We start from the raw sequence: 21,187 nt of genomic DNA on the forward strand, positions 1-21,187 counted from the left end.
AATTATATCCTTGGTTTAATCCTTTATCCAAGTGTAAGTAAACAAACAAAGTTTGCGACTGAAGTAACTTCACAATTGGATAACTGGTGTACAGATTCTAATGATTTCACATTACTTGTCTTAATATTCCATAATGCAAAGCATCTATCTTTATGAACATGTATAATGCTATACATTATGGGAAAGATCACTAACAAGACCAGTTTCAACCTTAATTGAGGTCTCGTTGGTGAGAGCCTTTAATTCTGGAGAAAGTTGTCTCAAATTCTCCATTATTACCATAAGTTTTCTTTGCTACCAAATCAATTTTCAGATAATTTAAGTCATTCATATTAATTGCTTGTTTATTATGCATCAGGACAATTTGGTGATGCATTTCTTCATTCCAGCAACTGAACTGACAAGTCTGTAGTAACAGCATATATTTCATCCTATTAGCCTGCACTTCACACATAGTCTCAAACTCATATTATTGCTTATTGTGCTCATGAGTTCCTAACCTAACTGAACTAAAGTCATCTGATGTTATTGGTAGTACACTCATTTCCTCTCCTATCTTTTCTGTCATTCCTAAAATTACTATACCCTTTACGCTCAATTAAAATTGTGACATCCGACTGCGAGATCTGGGTGTTACTAATGACAACAATTTTAGGCCACAATCAATATACCGTCTAATTTTTTTTTTTTTACTGTGTAGACCAGCTACTGCTCTGAAAAAGAAAATTTTTACACAACCTGACAACTGCATGGCACTAAGTTTTTTTTTTTATAATGGCATCATTACAAAATGAAATTTAATGACACCACCTTCATGCACTACCACTATGAGTCTCTCACATAACTTCTTCAGGTTTCTGCCACTAGATGACTCTAGTAAAACTACTGCTCCAGTCAATCATTGCTTTCCCATCCATTTGAAAATAGGAAGGCTGCCTATTTCATTCCTAACAAGGCCCGCCTGCCAGCCAGCCAAGATCACATGACCTAACTGGACCAATCCAATGACAGTTGATAAACCAATTAGAATAAGAGTTAGGAATGGAAAGCAAAAACAACCATTTACACAGTGAATTAGAACCAGCAGTGTTTTTAAAAGAAACTTTCATCTGCAGAACAATTCAGTGTGCACAGGGGCATCTCAGTCAGTGCACAGCTATACAGCATAGAGGAATCATTGGCAACAATGTATTCACCAAAGCAACAAACTCAAACACTTTGTTTCCTATGTGCCTGGCATTTGTTTATAGACATAACAAGTTACCTTCTGCTTGGTTTTGGTTGGTATATTTTCTTTTTTCCATTCCCAGACACATTCAAAAATCCCGAATCCAAAGTATAGTTCCTTCCTTCACCAGATTCATAACCATGCTCAGTGACATTTGTATCATTATTATATCTGTGCACCTTAGATGAACTCGCTGTTATTAAGTCTCAGCACTATAACTTCACAACCTTGAGAAGTGTAAGCTATTCTATTGCAAGCCACCAAAACTCACTCCACACATCCAAAACTCACACTTATCTCTTCTATATAGCCTGTGCAATGAATCATTGGCCAATATCATGGCAGCGAGGATATGTTAAAAAAATGTAGTAACTGGTCATTGGAATGAAGACAAATTGCAGAAATGTAATTTGCAAAGCCTTCTGAAGAGAAGAGGGAAGATATGATTGAAACATAAGTTGGTCAGGGTTGTTACAGTTTAACATGGAAGAAATATTTCATAGAATGACTGTGTGTGTGTGGGGATAGAACAAGAGGCCACCTCTAAACTGTATAAGGAGGGTAGGGGAGGCGAGACAGCCTGGAGTTGCATGTAATTGTATTTTGATGAAACTGAGTTATTTGATTACACCATCCTTCAGATGGAAGAATTTCTATTTAAAGATTTTTCCTGGTATCATATTAACAATAATAGCCTTTATTTTTTTTTTAATCTATGGATCTACAGAATTTTTACAACTTCAAAAAACACAGCTTTTTGGAGTTCATTTTTCTCACACAGCTCAGAATCTCATGATGACTTTGAAGCAATATGGAAAATTATGGAGACAACTACCATGTTAGAGTAAAACTTTAATTTAATATAAACCAAAATGAACACTCAACGTTTCGACCTTCATATGAAGGTCATCATCTGGAGCATACACATATATATATACAGAGAAACAAGCTGCACTACAATCTACATGGTTTGCTAAAGTTAACCAACCGTTACAACAATTATTGGCCTGACCTCTGGTGAAAAAAACTTTACTACATAGTAAATAATAGGACTCAAAGCTAGAGTCCCATTATTATCATCTATTAGGTTACAAAATTAAATGGGGCTGGAGAGAGCAACATGTTTATATATATACAGTATTATATATATATAAAAATAAAAAAACTGTGATTATACATATAAATTTCAACAAATCGGTATGGAATAGTTTCTAATAAAAGCTAAAAATTGCCTAAAGTATGCTAGATACTAAGTAGGCTGAATATGTGCCATTCAAATTCTTGGAATTTTTATGCCACAATTATTGTTGAGATGATGGTGGTTAATCAGAATATCGCAGGCTTCTTTAAATTTTCTTTCATACCAGATTTTTGTATGATATAAAGAGCACGTACTTTTCCAATCAATTTGGTGTAGGGTGTTGGGAGCATGATCGGAGAGGCCTGCCAAAATTGTTATATTTAATGCGTCTTTTGTGTTTTTTTTTTTTTTAAACATATAGGGATTGTACGTCCAGTTTCACCAATATAAGGTGCAGTAGAGCAATAAATTCCAGGATGTGCCAATTTGAGGAGAGGATCCTTAGAGGAGTTGAATATGCTTTTTAATTTTATACATGGTTTAAAAGTAGCATTGAGATTATAATGGTGGAGGATTCTATTGATTTTTTCTGATAACCTTACTTGTCTTAGTATCTCCCATAGTGCAAAGCACATCTCCTTGCAGACATGTATAATGCCATGCATTAAGGGAAGGGCCACCACCCAGACCGATTTCGACCTTTATTGAGGTCTCGTCAGTGGGAGCCAGACCCAGAGGTGGTGATACTAAGGTGGAAGTAATGGAGAAGTCATATTTACCTATATGAGTTGCCAAAAGGTGTCTCATCTTACCATCAAATCACCCTGGATTTAGAGAAAGATGTTGGAAGTTTTTCCCCACTTGGTTAGACTATAATAAATTTATAGTCTAACCTTTATAGTCTAAATTTGTAGTATAATACTTTATCCAAGTGTAAGCAAAAAAACAAATATTTCAGGCACAAACTCTGTTTGCTTACACTTGGATAAAGGATTAAACTAAATTTATTATAGTCTAACCAAGTGGAAAAAAAAACTTCTAACATAATAGTATTTTGGTTATAGCCATTATTTATAAATGTGTGCTAATAATCTTTAATTCTTGTTAAAAGCTTGTTGATTAGAGCAAATTGTTATAGCTCAGTTTTTAAGGGTGTTAATGACTCCAAATTTTTGCGAAGGTTTTTTTTTTTTTTTCACCAGGTTAGACCAATAATTGTTGTAATGGTTGGTCAGTAACTTTAGCAAGCCATGTAAATTGTAGTGCAGCTTGTTTCTCTGTATATATATGTGTATGCTCCAGATGATGACCTTGATATGAAGGTCGAAACATCGAGTGTTGATTTTGGTTTATATTACACTAACGTTTAGCTCGAACACGGTAATTGTCTCCATAATTTTCCATAATGTAGCATGTATAGACATTCTTCTCTTGATTCTGCACACAGCACAATCGAAGGCACATCTTCTCTCACCTCCTCTGTCACCACCTCCATCAAATATTAAACAGGAACGGACTTAATGGATGCAATCCAACTGTCACTGGAAAACTTTCTGTCTCTCCCAGGCAGGTCCGAAACTCTTGTCTTCACATTTCTGTACATCTCCTGCACCAACCTGACATATTTTCTTCGGTACCTTCTCCCTCAGACACCTCCAGACTTCTTGCCTTGGTACTCTATCATACGCTTTCTCCAGATCAATAAATACCAGATGTAGCTCCCGTTGTTTCTCTCGAAACTTTTCCATCATCTGCGTAACCCAAAGATAGCAGCTGTCATTGAACGACTAGGCATGAAGCCAAATTGCTCCTTTGCAATCTCCACCTCCTTCCTCAGTCTTCCTCCAAGAACCCTCTCTAGGATTTTCATTGTGTGGGACATGAACTTTATTCCTCTGCAATTCTTACAGTCTTGTGCATCCCCTTTACTCTTGTAGATGGGGACAAGAGTACTTTCCCAACATTCCTCAGGTATATTTCCCTGTTGACAAACTTTTATTAACATGTCCCACAGCAGGTCAATTCCCTCTTCCCCGAGTGCCTTCCATGCTTCCACTGGAATCCTGTCAGGGCCGACCGATTTTCCATTCTTCATCCTCTTTATGGCCTCCTTCATTTCCACTCTTAAGGCTCCCCCATCTTCTCTGTGAATCCTTGCATTTTCTTCATTCAAAAGCCCTTCAAAGTATATTCTCCATCTGTTTCTTACATCCACATCCCTCCTTAATACCCTTCCTCCAGTCTTTGATCCGCCTCACATGTGTGATGTCCTTTGATGCCTTATTTCTACATTTTGCCAGTCGATAAATCTTTCTCTGTCCTTCCTTTGTTTCTAATTGATATGCCATGGCCTTCGCCTGTGCAACAACTCTCTTGGCTTCTCACTTTTTCTCTGTGTACTCCTCTCTATCCTCTTCCACTCTTGACTCGTCCCACTTCTGCTTTGCCTTCCTCTTAGCCATCGATGCTTCTTGTACATTATTATTCCACCACCAACCCTCCTCCTGCTCTCTAATCTATCTGAATGTTTTGCCAAGCACCTCAATTGCACAGCTTAGAATTATTTTTGAATTATGTTTCCACCAATCTTGTGCACTTTCTAATCTTTCCGAAATCCTCTCTAACACCTTCTCCCTAAAATGGTTCCTCACACTCTCTTCTTTTAAGAGAAACCACTTAATTGTTTTCCTCCCATGGCTTCCAAAGGTTCTTATCTTTGACTTTAGTTTAAAGTCTGGCACAGCAGCCAGTGTCTGCGGCACTTGATCTGTTGGGATTACCTTATAATTTGTTACTGCCTTTAGATGTTTTCTTCTAGGCAAAATGTAGTCAATCTGTGAACTGTTGTTGCCACTTCTAAATGTTATCAAATGCTCTTCCCTCTTACAGAAAAAGGAGTTCAGAATTGCACGATCAAGCACTACTGTGAAGTCCAAAATTGTCTCCCCTTCCTGATTCATCATTCCACTCCATGGTTGCCATGCACCCTTTCACAGTCCCTATTCTGTCTCCCTATGTGTCTATTCACGTCTCCACTGACAATCACCATCTTGTTTTCTTCCAGTTCCCTCATTTCTTCATCTAGCACATTCCAGAATTCATCTTTCTCTTCTGCTGTACACCCAACTTGTGGGGATACATATAAAATGATCAGATGCTCTTCTCCAAGATACAGTTTCAATCGCATGATCCTGTCATTCCTCCTACCCACTTCCAGTACGTCGCCCTTCATTCTGCTACACACCACAATTCCAACACCATTTCTTCCCTCTTTATTTGCTCCAGAGTAGAACAATTTATATCCGTCTCCTAGTTCCTTCACCTTTCCCCCTGTCCACCTTGTCTCCTGCACACATAAATTGTCCAACTTCCTCATCACGTCTGCCACCTCTCTTTCCCTTTCAGTCATGCTTCCAACATTCAATGTTCTCACTCGCAACATTCTCTCCACTTGCTGGGCTCACTTCTTTAACCACACCCGCCCTCATCCACTTATTGCAGCTGTAGGAAAATGTGGCTTTGTATCACTTTCTTTTCTACTCATTTGATCACAGCTAGAGCTTGCAGTGAAGTTTTACGACTGGATGCCCTTCTTGACATCAACCCTCGCCATTTATGCAGGCTTGGGACCGGAACCTATTGGGACTAGCTTGCCCCCTTCGGTGGCTGCATAAGGCAAAATGACATAGCAAGATTGGAAAGATTCACCCCTAGCCCTCGAATACTCTAATAGCATTGGGGGTAAGGAGTAAGAAGAGAAGAACGAAACAAAGAAAGAAGGGAGGGACCAGTCTACAGATAATATAACAGATGTATATTACATGAAGTAAGGCATGGTCCAGCATCAGGTACCTCGGGTGAGCCCATGAGCCCAAACATTCAATGCTTTATGTACCTGTGTATGTATGTGTGTGTATATATGTGTATATATATATATATATATATATATATAAATGTTAATTTTTTTTTCATCTTAAGCATTTTATTTATTTTTAACTTTCCCATTTGCTATTGTCACTTGGCACACAACACTACACATGTTCCTAAGAAAAATTGTCCTGATAGGTTGATGTAGTAAACATAAAGATGAAGAATGATAGTTTTTTTCATTTCCAAAAGGCTCTCCAGAGATGAAAATAACAATGAAACCAATTTTTCCTTATAGCCACCTTTCAAGAATATCTGGAAGTTATGTGCAGGACCAAATAAAAATTTTCGAATTTTTATTTGGTCCTGCACATAGCTTTTTTTTTTTTTTTGTGCTTCATAGTCAACTGTTTATAATTTTTGGCAAAGTGTTTCAGGAAATTTTTTTCACAGAAGAAATAGATAAATCATAGTGATTTCGTGCAGGCACATTCCAATGCATGCATTAATGAAACAAAAATATCAGACTTATAGATTCAACCTAGAACCTGCAGAATAATTTAAAAATGGAGGTGGGGGAACTCATAACCTACAACAGGTAGCCATCTTGAAAAAAAAATCAGCTTGTCTGAAAATGCAAATAAAAAATAAAAAAGTATGCACAGTGAGCATTAAAATGTCAGTAAAAAAATCCAAAATCGAACTGTGATTAATTTTAAACCCATCAAAATTGTAAAAAGGTTGGATTCATTGAATAAAAAGAGGCTGTCATAATTAATAGGATGCCAGGAGAAATCTTAAAACTCCTTCATTTGAAAAATCAAAAATCATGCATCTTCAGTCCATGATTTCATTTGTAATGACCCAGCAGCAACTTAATAAATATATTTACTCGATTATTCTTGTGGTGGTATGTGTGAACACGTTGTTTTGTTGTCGTGTGGAGTTCCCCCCAATTTTTCCTCATCTGTACCTTAGGACCAGTTGAGGTTGTGTCCTCGATTGAGGGACTTCTAAGTATACATTTTTGACTGTAGCTCCGTGTGTGTTCATGGAGCCAGTTTGCCTGTTCTGAGAGACGAAAAATCCGAGTTTCTGGAAGAAAAAACCCTCTACCTCCATATGAGACTGGCTAACTCACCTTTAGTCAAAATAGACCATGTAAAGGTGCCTCACATCACAGACGGGAATCTAACCCAGGTCTTTATGACCACAGGGCTTCATCTATACCAGCTGAGCTACGGAGGCTCTGTGTGAATACCATTAAATAATACTATAAACTATACTGTCACATGCTTTTAAATATATAAATAAATAACATAGCACTGTTAACCTTCTTCTGGATCAAACCTTAACTGCTCACAGTCTTTTTGGAATGAGGATATACTGCAACGGTACACAGCACCTGATTTATTTGTTCCTAATCCTTGAGGCACTGCTTTTGGTGCTCCAACCAACAACCTAAAAAAAAAATTTTTTTTAATGAATTTATCAAATCTCATTTAATTTTACTTCATCATCAAATTCCTGATGACATCATGTACCCTCAAGGGATGTACAGGATATGATAGTACTAACTTCCTTTCTACAATTTTCCTCCGAATCAGTCTGTTACCTGTCAAAACTCCAACATTATCAGATCTTAATTTTACTTCGAGTGGAAAAATTCCACCACAGCAGGTTGTGTCATATCCACTTTTCCTTTATAGAAAGAAATCTGAAGATAATGTCATATTTGATAAATATTAATACATGATACTCAAACACATTTCCACATCATGTGGAAATGTGTAATAATAAAAATAAAATATTTTTATTATTACACATGATGAATCATTGATTCATCATGTGTAATAATCACATTCATAATGTGATTATTACACATGGCCAATTTTTTTTGAATGAATGAACCACATTATTAAGAAAAGTGGCATTAGGACTAATGTCAAAATTGGAGATATTCAACTCAGCACTTTACTTTGTACAAATGATGTACTCCTTAACAAATCAAATTAAAGTTTAGAGGATTCCCTAGCTAAACTGAATAACAGTTGTAATAAATTCAGTATGAAAATCAACAATTAAACAAAGAATATGGAAATGGGTTGGAACACCGAAAACATTAAGTAACCTTGAATAGAGAAGCTTTAGAACAAGTAAAACATTTCAGCTATTTGGGCAGAATACTTGTTAGCATTCAAGAATGTGTTAGAATAACTAAACTGAGGTGGTATGGGAACTGAAACAAATGAGGAAAAGTCAGCAAGGCAAGTAGATTTTTGCTAGAATGGCAGGAAAAAGACCCAGAGGAAGACCAAGATCTGCAGTAATAAATTAACACAGTAATAAAAGCCTTAGAAGACTGAAATAGTCCTGACATATAAGATTACTTTGGGGAAAAACTGTCAACAGGAAATTATTAAGGATGCAAACTTTTTGTAGTACCATCATAATATCCCCTGAGAGAACATACCAGGAATTTGATGGTGATTAAATATAAAGCAAATACTAATATTGTATAATTTACTTTCTTCACATGCTAATCATTTAATTATATTTAAAAAGAATTCTGAAAAAATTATTTACTACCAGGTGTTGGCTTACGCTTGGACTCACCCAACTTTATAGTTTTCTATATTCAGCATGAAAGTCTTAGATTAAATTTCCTATCTTTGAGTTTCTTATTCAGCTAAGAAATAATGTGATATTCAATATTCACTTAATTTTGAATAATTTTACTTCGCCGAAGTGAAGCCTGTTGGCTCTTATTTCAGTAATTGTATTTGTGCACCTTTTGGCAACTCGTACAGTAAAGAAATAAGCACTGACTATTGAAACCTTAGTATTACATCTAGGTTTACACCTATTCACTTATGAGACCTCAAAAAAAGGTTGAAACCATGGGTAGTGACCGTCTCTCATAATGTAAAACACTAATACATTTCCTAGGAGCCGTGTTTTACCATATGGAAAAAATACTAAGGACAGTGAGGGATCTTGCCCCACCTTTACTACGAGTTGCCCTAGCATTGTACTACCAGGTGTTGGCTTATGCTTGGACTCGCTGAACTTTATAGTTTTCTATATTCGACATGAAACTCTTAGATTAGATTTTCTATCTTTGAGTTTCTTATTCGGCTAAGAAATAATGTGGTATTCAATATCCACTTAATTTTGAATTATTTTTCTTTATTAATTTAGCACCTCCATAGTACAATTAGGAAAACAACTGAACATTGTACCCTTCGAATGAGTTGAATGAAAATGCAGGTTTTTCAAACTGAATCTAGGCAAAATGGCCATGGGAACACACAAATACACACAGTTTACAGACAAAAAATAGTATTGTTGGTGGTTGAGAGCAGCAGATCCAACACTCATATTAATTTTAGTTACTCTCCAGCATATCACAATCAACAAGACTGTGATGACCATTATATAGGCAAAAAAAAAAAAAAAAAAAAAAAAAAAAGAAAAAAAGATCATGTTGATTCCATTTTCTCAAGTACCTAATTGTGCCACTAAATATTATTATTACATGACACCTCCAAGGAGCACAAGAACTCGGAGATAGGGCACTCTACTCTGCCTCCACCACTAAACCCACTTACTATTACACAGGATGAAACACCCGAGTTTCTGGAAAGAAAAAAAAAAAAACTTTACTGATTTGGCCAATCGGTTAATATATCCACTCTCCAGCCAAAAGGCTACGAGATCGAATCCCACCACGGGAATGGATGTTTGTGATTGTCTGTGAAAATACTAGTGGTTGTGGTGGGCATAGATGGCGTTAGTGTAGATGATGTGGTTCGCTGTAGTTGGTGAATTGAGTGGTGGAGACAGAGTGGTAGGTACTCTCCCTCAATGAGTTGGGACTCCTTGGAGGTGTCACATAATAATAATAATGATAATAATCATCTGTATGAGATCAACTAACTCACCTTCAATTGAAAAAGTCCATATAAAAATTGTGCACAGATTTTGTTACCTGATTTTCGAGGGGATGAAGATGTATTGGAGGGATGCAGAGAAGGTTTACTAAGTCAGAGTTAGGTCTATGAAACATCAGATATGAGGAGATATTGGTGGAATGCAAGTTGCAGAGCTTAGTGAATAGGAGATTTGGAGAGGAGTTTTTACCAGATTAATGTGAAGGAAAAAAGAGTTTAGACAATTTTTCATAGAGAGAGGGAGACAAGGGCAGATAAAGAGGGTGTGAGAAGGAGGTTCTTTCCATGGAGAGTGACTAGTGAATGAAAAACATTGCCTGAGAGTGTGGTGAATGCCTAAACTGTGAATGGGTTTAAGGCATGGTTTGAAGATCTTTTTGCATGGGAGAGCATGAACTACCCACAGCGAATCCTTTAACTACATGGAAGTCAGATGTTAACAGTAATAGCAAATTCATCTTGTCACAACAACAAGAATCAAACTCAGTTGAATATGGTCCAAAAATAAAATTCAAATATATTCACAAATTTTTGTCCAAATGAGCCCTCGGGCTAACTGGGGGTGCCATGTAATAATAATAATAATAATAAATTTAATAAAATGTCATACAAGAAGTACAGAATTATGACTCTCATTTGGAATCATTCTGTCAATGAAAATGGTAGGATATTAACAAAGTGAGGTGACTGAGCACATTTTAACATGCAATGCATAAAGGTGAGGATAAGACAGGTAAGAATGGAAATCACAGTCAGAATCAGGGAAATGGGAGTCATCAAATCGAAGAGAGAGGTGTATTATAGGTGTATTACAGGTTTGGTGTCGAGGCTAGCTGGTGAAAAGACGTACTGCCAGAGAGCTCCTGAAAGATTTGTGATTTTTGATTTATTAAATATTTTGTTAGATTTAATTGTGTAATTTTAGTATATTATTGAAGTTTTATTAGTGTAGTTAGTGTACTAAAGTGTTTTATAACATAATCTATGTTGGGAAGTCACCGCTAGAGGGATTCGTGGTGTGTAGTGTTTGTGAAAGCTCCTGATCAGATAAGCATTATTTTCAGTTATCGTTGATAAATTTACTTTAATATTACGTAGTTTTGTATGCCTTGCATATCTTAGTGCGTCTGTTTGTGTGTTTTTGGTGTTTATTATTTATAATTTGATAAAATACGTTACTAGTAGTATGGTTCCAGTACGAAGGAAAATGGTGGCCAGTAATGATGGTTCGCCATCTTCCTTCAAGAACGGTAATGTAAAGGAGATGATTCAGTGTACCATCTGCGAAATGTACGCTTTGCGGAGTGCGGTCAGAGTGCAGTCAAATGATAATAAAGGAGTGAATGTGTGTAGAAAATGTAGGGAGAATGAGAAATTGAAGTGTATTTCGGATCGTGAGTGTGATATTTTTGTCAAACTTCAGAATGAAGAAAATAGGGATATGAAGAAATGGCAAGGTTGTACCAGAGAATTGTGAGAGTGTGAATGATAGTATTAATGGTTTTACAGAGAATAAAAAAGATGAGATAGATGCAATGAGTGAGATCGCGTTGTTGAATGGTGCGATACAAAGGGCAAAACAGCAGCTAGAGCGTATGAGCAAAAGTCGACTGAATGAACCAGCCAATAATAAAAAGTATGACAGGAAAAATAGGCGTATGAGTGTGAACATGAACAAAATGAAGGATAGTGCGCTGTATGGAGACTCGTTAGTACGAGGTGTGTTAGTAGAGGATTTGACAAAATCGTACCAACCTGGTGCGACCATAAAGGATGTAACTGAGTCTATTAGAGAGCAAAAGGAAAGGGTGAAAGAAATGATTGTTGTGGCAGGTACGAATGATTTGAAAGGAGATAAAATGGAAATGATAGAAGACCTGAATGAATTGTTTGAGGTTGCAAAAGAAAAGAGTGAGAGAGTTAGAATGATTAGTCTTTTACCACGGTATGACAGTGAAATGCTTAAAAGGAGGGCCATAATTGCAAATGACTTTATGCGTGGGTTATGTATGACAAGTGGTGTGGTATTTGTGGTGTGGAGTGAGTTCGATGGACGAAAGGATCTATATAAGATGGATGGCTTGCATTTGAATGGTTACGGTGTAAGGAGACTTGAGAAAGTGTTGCTGAATGTAGTGGATGTGCAAATTCAGGGAAACTAGATTTATTAAGAGGAGGGAGTCCTTAGGGATGCAGTTGAATGTAAGAATGAATATAATATGCCCGAGCGAATAAGGACAACAAATCAGAGTGGGATAGTTAATATAAGGCATCAAGGTAGGGTTGGGGCTAATGGGGGTCTTAAATTCATGTACACTAATGCTAGGAGTATTAGGAACAAGAAGGAAGAGTTTTTTGGCCATGGTTGGCACTTCCAGACCACAGGTTATTGGTATTAGTGAATCATAGCTGACTGTAGATGATATAGCAAGTAGGATTGAATGTGACGGGTATAGTGTGTTCAGGAATGACAGGGAGAATAAAATGAGGGGGGAGGAGTATTGTTGATGATAGCTGATGACTACAGCCAAGGAGAATAGAAGTTGAATTGCAGGATACAGAAAAGAGCACATTTGAGCCATTTGGTGTGAGATTGTGGACAAAATATTTAGCAGAACTAAATATACAATTGGGTGCTGCTATAGACCAGGTGATGGAAAAGATGGTGGTGACAGTATGCACAAACAAATAGAAGAAATCTTGTGTAGAGGCTTAAGTGCTGTGAGGACATTATGTTGGAGGTTTACAGACATATTAGTAAGCTTTGATATCTCCTCATTGTTTACCAATATTCCCTTAACTGACACTTTATCTCTCTTAGAAAACGTTTTTCCCTCTGACATCTTAGATCTCTTTTCCTCTGCCATCAACTCTGGGTATTTCTCTTGGAAGAACAAAATCTACAAGCAGATAGAGGGAACCGCCATGGGTTCCCCCCTCTCACCCCCCTTGCCAATTTCTATATGGAAGATTTCGAAAAACGAGCCTTAGACTCAGCCCCACTCAAACCGTCTATCTGGCTAAGATATGTAGATGATGTGTTCTCTATTTGGCCTCATGGCCCAGACACGTTAGACTCCTTCCTCAGTCATCTCAATAGCCTACATCCAAGAATCCAGTTTACTATGGAAAAGGAAAAGAACAATTGTTTACCCTTCCTAGACACCTTAGTCACATGCCTGCCTAATGATACACTTGCCTTCACTGTATACAGAAAACCCACACACCCAGGCAGATACATTCACAAACTCTCCCACCACCATCCCTCGCAACAATATGGCATCATTAAAACTCTTACCAAGAGAGCCCACAATCTTTGTTCCAGTGGAACTGCCCTCACTACTGAGCTTAACCACATACACAGAACTTTCCTCTCCAATGGCTACAGCGAACACAGTTATCAAAAAAAAAAAATAATCAATTCCTCCCCCATTCCCCATCCCTCTCGTCAACAAGATTTTAAAAATGCCATCACCATACCCTACATCCGTGGCACTTTGGAAAAATAGCCAAGATACTAAAAAAGTATAACCTACACACAGCATATAAGCCCTACCGCAAACTTGCTACCCTTACCCGGTCTACAAAAGATCAGCTCCCTCCTCTCTCTCTGCCTGGAGTTTACAAAGTACCCTGTTCCTGTAAGCTTGCGTACTTTGGACAGACAGGCAGATCAGCATCCATCCGCCTGGAGGAACACAAGTCGTACATCGTTAAACACAACTATGGCCATTCAGGCTTGGCTGACCATGTGTTGGACACCACCCACAGAGTATCATGGAAGAAAACCACCATGCTCCACCACAGCAAATTCAAGAAAGAGACTTTTCTTAGAAGCAGCAGCAGCTCTCAGAAACCAACCAAATCTAAATAAATACGGTTGCATTAAGCTTCCGAAGATTTGGGAAACACTCATCACCAGAGGTCCCACCTTACATTCCAGGCCACCTACGACCACCCTTAGAGGGCGCTCCACCTAGATAGGACTTTAGTGTCACCCACGTGGTTGGGCTTAGTATTGTAAGTTTTTGTGTGCATGTTACATTAATTGTTTTCGTAATCCCCGTAGATGTCCTAGTGACTAGGACGAAATATAGGAAGTATTAAATTCTATTTTAATTCTTTTTGAGTGTTGTAAAAAATCCATTAAACCTCCAACATAAATAGAAGAAATGAGTGGAAGGAGGGTAATTATTATGGGAGATTTCAACTATGGTCGCATTGATTGGAGTGAGGAGAGGACACACGGGAGGAAGGAATTGGATTTTATGCGGTTATTAAGGGATAACTATCTGCGACAGCATGTAATGGAAAATACTAGGGGTCAGAGAGTGCTTGACCTAGTAATTACATCTGAGGATTTGGCTGTAACAAATATGACCACATTGCCACCAATCGGTGAGAGTGATCATAGGGTCTTAACTTGGGAGGTGGCTAAAGGTGTAGAATTTTCAATTAAGACAGGGTACATGTGGAATTATCGGGCTGGAAAGTATGATAAGCTTAGGAGTTTGATTGGTTCAGTGCCATGGCATGTACAACTGCAAGGACTAGAAGTTGATAGTGCATGGGAAGCAGTTAAGAAGTATTTGCATGAAGCAATGGCTGATTGTATACCTAGAGTCCGAATAATAAATCAAGTAGGGGTTAAATGGATGAATAACACCATTAAGCTTGAGCTGCAAAAAAAGAAACAACTATGGAGGGAATTTAAGGAGAAAGGTGACCGGCAGGCATATGAACAGTATAAAGCGCAGGCCAGAAGGGTATCGAGTGTGGTAAGAAAAGCAAAAAAGGATTACGAAAGAACATGGGCCATGCAGGCTAAAGAGAATCCTAAACAGTTTTTTAGATATGTTGCAAGTAAAAGGAAAAATGTACATGGCAGAATGATTTTAAAGAATGCCGATGGTAGGGAGGTAACTGAATCAGTTGATATAGTTGATATGATTGAGTTATTGAGTGAGCACTTTGTAAGTATATATCATCCAGGTGGTGACATTGCAGAAACGAATAAACCAGTAGATTATACGGGAATTGTGGTGAATGAAGTGGAGGTGAGTAGTCTATTGCATAACCTCAATGTCAATACATCCGTGGGATTGGATGGTATACCAGCTCGTGTCGTACGAGAAGCAGCTAAAGAATTGTCAGTACCCTTGACCATTTTGTTTAATTTGAGTCTTGGGTCTGGGTTAGTCCCGAGAGGGTGGAAAGAGGGGAAAATAGTTCCTCTGCATAAAGGTGGTTCCAAGACTGCTGTTGTAAATTACCGACCGATTATCATATCAGGAATCATTGTCAAGGTCTTAGAGAAATTAGTCAAGAAAAGAATACAGGATTGGATAGATGAAAATGGGATATTGTATGGGGGACAACATCGCTTTTTGAAGGGTAGATCATGCCTCAGTAACTTGCTCAAGTTTTATAACACAGTGACGGCTGAACTGGATAGGGGTAATGGGTTTACAGTGATACTACTGGACCTTGCCAAGGCCTTTGACAGGATAACACATGGAACCCTAATCAGTAAACTGGAGCAGATGGGGATAGATATAGGTTTGGTGAGATGGATAGGAAGGTGGTTGAAGGAGAGATACCAGAGAGTGGTTTATTCAGGAGTGGAGTCTAAAAGACGGCTTGTGACTAGTGGAGTGCCACAGGGCTCTGTTCTTGGACCAGTGCTTTTCAATTTGTTCATCAATGATATAGGAAAGGATTTGAGAGGAAGTGTTCACTGATGATGCAAAGTTGGGTAGAACAATTATGAGTGCACAGGATGTCAAAATTTTACAGGATGATTTGGATAGTTTGGAGGACTGGGCTAGGAAAAATGGATGTCAATTTAATGTGCCAAAGTGTAAGGTTATGCACTTTGGGGTGAAAAGAATAGCAGCAGCATATCGCATCTGTGTGAAGCGCGTGAAAAGTTTCCATATTGGTCGCTACAGCAGTGTTTACGGACTATGTCAAAAATAAATAAAAATCAGTTTTGCTGACAGGCAATGTTTTGTAGGAGAATTTTAACATTAAGAGTACTGACTCATGAATCTACTGAACACAAGCTGAAAGTAACTGAGTTAGCGAAAATGTTCTGATACTATTCTACGTTGGTATAGGGTAATCACATAAAAACCTGTATTCTAGAAGAAACAATGCATTTCTTCACAGTTGATGGAAAGAAAACACACCTTCCTGCTAGATTTTAAAAGCTACTATCTCAGACACAAATTTGGATTCAACACTGCACCAATTGATACATCTTGACTGATGATATTATTTAAACACTAGAATAAGATTTCATGCATGCACGCGCGCACGCACGCACACACACACACACGACAAGGTCAGCATGTTTTCTCTAAGTGGTAATGGATTTATGACAGACACCCTGTTTTCCTTTTCGACTCTCACGTTTTATTTTAAGCTTTCTTTTTCTTCATCAGTCATGCAAAAACGTGGAGTGAATCCCGGCTGTATATAACAATGACAAACGCACGCTTCGTTTTCTAAAACTGACTCAACTGAAAGATCCGTTCTTTGGCTCAACGCATCCTAAGTGAGTCATCACCTTGTGAACGCAACATAAACGGGTTTTCTTTGCCAGTTCTGCGAATAAGGATATTCCGAAGCTTCTCTAAGTATTTAGGATCGCATGAGTTGTGTAATGCAGCGTATCGCCATTAGAAAAATAAATAAATAAAAACAGTCACTTAAGTTGTACCGCTCAATAGTGTAAAAGCATCCCATTAATTCTAATATTAAGACTTCCTATAGGCATCCCCCTCTTCCACATTTGTTACTATACACGATGCGGTTTTCCTCTTACTAATAAATATTCAATAGACTGATAAAGGCTAGTAAATAAATTATGTCATGCTGTTTTCTCTTCCCCCCCCATAACCATAAATTATTACAGAAAATTAATATCAATTTAATATTACAAAATATTAAACTCATTTAATAATAATAAAAGTTATTAAAATACGAATTGTGTTATAATAGAGGGCGCTTCAAGTTTACTTGAGTCGTGAAGACGGACGTCTGAAGTATACCAAAATAAAAATTTTAAAAAAATTAATAATAATCCGTTTATTTAATGCACTGTTTATAAAATTGTGAAATATATAAAATTAAAATCATCTGCACAGTGATTTAAAATGCCTTAGACATGGTAAAAATATATAATCAGTAATTTTATTAAAGTAATGAAATTCTTTTCAGCATGAATAATTATGCATTCTTATAATCATTGCAAAAGTGACTAAAACAGCTCATCAAATCATTTGGCTTCTGAAAAGTACTTTAACATGCAGGGACAAACAAGTTGTTGTTCCTCTGTATCGAGCCTTGATAAGACCCCATCTGGACTACTGTGCCCAGTTATGGGCACAGGGTTTCTTCGTGATGGGGAGGAAGTGGAGAGGATCCAGAGACGAATGACCAAGATGATAGCAGGTCTGTGAAATGAACTTTATGAGAATAGGTTGAAGATTTGTGGATTGCAGAAATTGGTCGATAGGCGAAGGAGGGGTGATATGATTGAGACATTCAAATTACTGAAGGGTTTCTATAAGATTGATCCAGAAGATATTTTTGAAAATATGACTGGTGGTGGGAGGACTAGGGGCCATGAATGGAAGCTGGGCAAGAGCGTGATTGACAAGGGTGTTAGAGCTAGGTTTTTTTACTTGGAGAGTAGTGAATGAGTGGAATAAGCTTCCAGAGTCTGTTGTGGGTGCTACGACCGTGAATGAGTTCAAGGCAAGGTATGATAGATACTGTGTGAATGTCGAATAGTTGTTCTTGACATGATGTTAGGGCCTCCCTCGATGAGTCTGTCGACTCCTTGGAGTTGCCCGGAACAACAACAACAACAATAATAATAATCTATTTGTTCGTTTTACAATCGAAAGTTTACAACAATTCAATGAATACTGTATACTGGAAAAGTGACACCAGGTTCCTAGTACTAATATCAATGCTATTGAATTTAGCGCAGAAATATCATTCTGCACTATTGTTTTTTTTTTTTTTTTCCCACAATTATTACCACTTTTACTTATTCTTTTTAAGTTTTAGTCTTGATTTAATTTATTTTTCGAGAACTCCTACGGCCTTTATAAAAAGTGAAGCGAAATACGTTCTGGATATTTGCTAGATTTACTGAATTTCAAAGTCCGATAAAGATTATCACGTAAAATGATAATCTTTATCGGATCAAATGCATAAAGAAACGAAACAACTTTAAAACTCATTACATATTAAAACATAATCAAGGTGATTTGGATGCAAAAGACGCATATCTTTTAAATGCGTCTGTTCTCGGAATTTTGCAGAGGAATGAAAAACACTCCATCTCCCTATCAAGCTAAATCATTCACTAGCTGTGTCCTTGAACGGGATTCGAACCCATTTTCGTCTTTTCGAAGTGAAGGATAAATGTTATACCGTCTTTGTGACTGCGATAAGAAAGTATTGGTTATAGTAACAATGACTACTGCTCCACAAAATTAACAAAACACTTAAAAATGTTGTAACTAGTCAATTTGCGATAAAGCAGGATAAAAGTAGGTATGATAGGGCGCAACAGAATAACAATGAAATGAAGGGGAAGCAAGAAACGTCCGACAAATATAAGGGACATTACATAAGAATTACTATAATAATAATAAAAAATCACATTACCGAAATCGACACAATATACTCGAATATATGGTCGCATCAACTCTCACACTTATCAAATATGGCCAATTTAGCTCACCAGGTGACCGAGGCGGTGGGGCTGTCGGTGTGCAATCCGACGTTCAAGGGTGTCCCACACATGTTCGTTTCGTTTTAAGTCTGGTGAATTTAGCTCACCAGGTGACCGAGGCGGTGGGGCTGTCGGTGTGCAATCCGACGTCCAAGGGTGTCCCACACATGTTCGTTTCGTTTTAAGTCTGGTGATCGTGATGGTCACGGCAGTCGCTGAATATCATCAGTTTCAAGATACTCCTCTACCACTTGAGCTCTATGGACAGTGACTATGCCATGCATGGAAAAAAAAAAAAAAAAAGAATAAATAATGGGCCAACTTCACTTCTACAAAGTCGCACACAGGGTTCGAGGGTCTGTTCTAGGTACCTCTTCGCAGTTACAATATCCTTATCAAAAACATTAAGAAGGGTGCAGCCATTGATCATTATTCCACCCACCGCGAGAAAACTCGCAGTGGGTGGAATATTGTTCATTTCTATTTCCACCCAGCAAAATTCAAAGTTCGGTTTTTTCAAACATCACTCACGTGGCTTTTCCCAAATTTTTATCACAAAGGATGGCATTTTAAGACTATTAGGACAGCGAAAGAAACAGCAAATTAATTTGATAGAAACGATAGTGAGTTTTTAACCAAATATTTTTATTATTTTTTTTATCTTTCTTTATTATTATTATTTACTTTAAATGTTTATTTTCTCTGGTCCATCTTTCCCAGTTAGGAAATCTCTTTGCTGGAAATTTCATCGTTTACAACTAACTGGATTTCCTATTCTACCTGCACTGATCCAACAGATAGAAATGCTGAAGCATTTATTGCCACCAATGATCACATATAAAATTTTCACGAATACTGAAATACTACAAAACCCTAACTACTGAATCAAACTTCCAGAATATCAACTAGCTATAACTTTCAGATGCGCTTGAGATGAACAACATTACAAAGCACCAGCTTTAATTAATATGTTAGTTCTCATGAATACACTCCTTTACACAGGCTGGTTCTGCGGGAGGTATTTTCTAGAAATTTAATCATGATCACTGTTCATCAGAATTGGCATCGGTCATTGCTCCGCACTCCTTTAAATCCGTTAAAATCTGCTGCAATATCCATTCATCACTCCTTCACAATTCAACTTCTAAACCCACAGAAGATTCTTCATTCCTGCTACGACTGCCTTTTAGAAGTTTTCCTAAAGAGTACAATCCAACGTTAATATTTTTTCTTTTCTTCTTCTAAATCTTTACACTCATCCACGACACTGATGACCAGGCTGGATCCATACACAAGAGATTGTGTATGGATTACTAAAAAAGTATTTCATTCTGTATTCGTCAAATATTTAAATAAAGTAGTGGGGAAAAGAAGCCAATACTTTATTACTGCATCGTGTGGATTTAAGAATGGTATTTAACAGCACTTCGGTCAACATGTTACTTCTGGATATTTATTATAAAGTTGAATATCTTTTTTTTATAGAAAAACAATCTCCAACAACAATATTAACCGGGATTATATTTCTATGATAAACTCCCTTTTAAGTGGCACGCGCATCTCCAGCACACGGCTCAACGCCCTTGTCACCAAATAATGAATATGGGAGGGCAGTTTTTTTCATGACCTAACTGCTAGAGTAATCATGCCCGAGATATCAGAGCCTGTTTCTACCCCTGATCTTAGTGGATAATATGGCAGGGCCTCACGGTTCACTTGTTCTTTTACAGGGGCACTAGGGAACTACGAGCAAGCTTCAACCTGACTGTCTGACAAGGAGCTGAAAAACAGCTAAGCACACTTATTACGGTGATCATGCGGGAGCACGACTACAGACGGCTTACAATGACTGTGCAATTAGTCATACGCGGCAATCACCACGAGCTAGGCGGGAAGCAAGGAATATAACTAATGATCAAATTATTAGAAACAAAAATATAAATAAATAAATATATTATTATTATTGTAAGGACACCTCCATGGAGTCCGAACTCATCGTGGGAGACACAAACTATCCACACAATCTATCATACCTCTCCTTTAACCCATTAACAGATTAATATAGGAACTAATATACAAGTATTGTATATTAGTTCTTCTGATGGAACTGAACAGTTGGATCGAATATAAACTTGCTCCATTCACATCAGTTAAGTCGCTTGTCGTTCATTTTTTGCAGTCAAAAAAATCAAACATGAGAGAGATTTTATTTAGATATTTGAAACGTAAGTTGCTTCCCCCAGAAAATAGCTAAACCGTACGGAATACTGATATATGTATTGACAGAATGGGATAGACAGGGG

General features: G+C 37.5%; 1 protein-coding gene across 1 annotated transcript in view; it reads right to left on the reverse strand.

Moving 5' to 3' along the window:
- Positions 1 to 21,187, reverse strand: part of LOC150094544 (integrin alpha-PS1-like) — a 397,822-nt gene that overhangs the window by 260,246 nt on the left and 116,389 nt on the right. The window contains exon 2 of the mRNA XM_090412091.1: positions 7,510 to 7,637. Coding sequence (XP_090268217.1) covers positions 7,510 to 7,637 — 128 coding nt within the window. The remainder of the gene's footprint in view (positions 1 to 7,509; positions 7,638 to 21,187) is intronic.

Source organism: Typopeltis vanoorti, chromosome 22, assembly GCF_054136105.1.
Source record: "Typopeltis vanoorti isolate ZY-2024b chromosome 22, IOZ_Tvanoo_1.0, whole genome shotgun sequence".
NCBI lineage: Eukaryota > Metazoa > Arthropoda > Arachnida > Uropygi > Thelyphonidae > Typopeltis > Typopeltis vanoorti.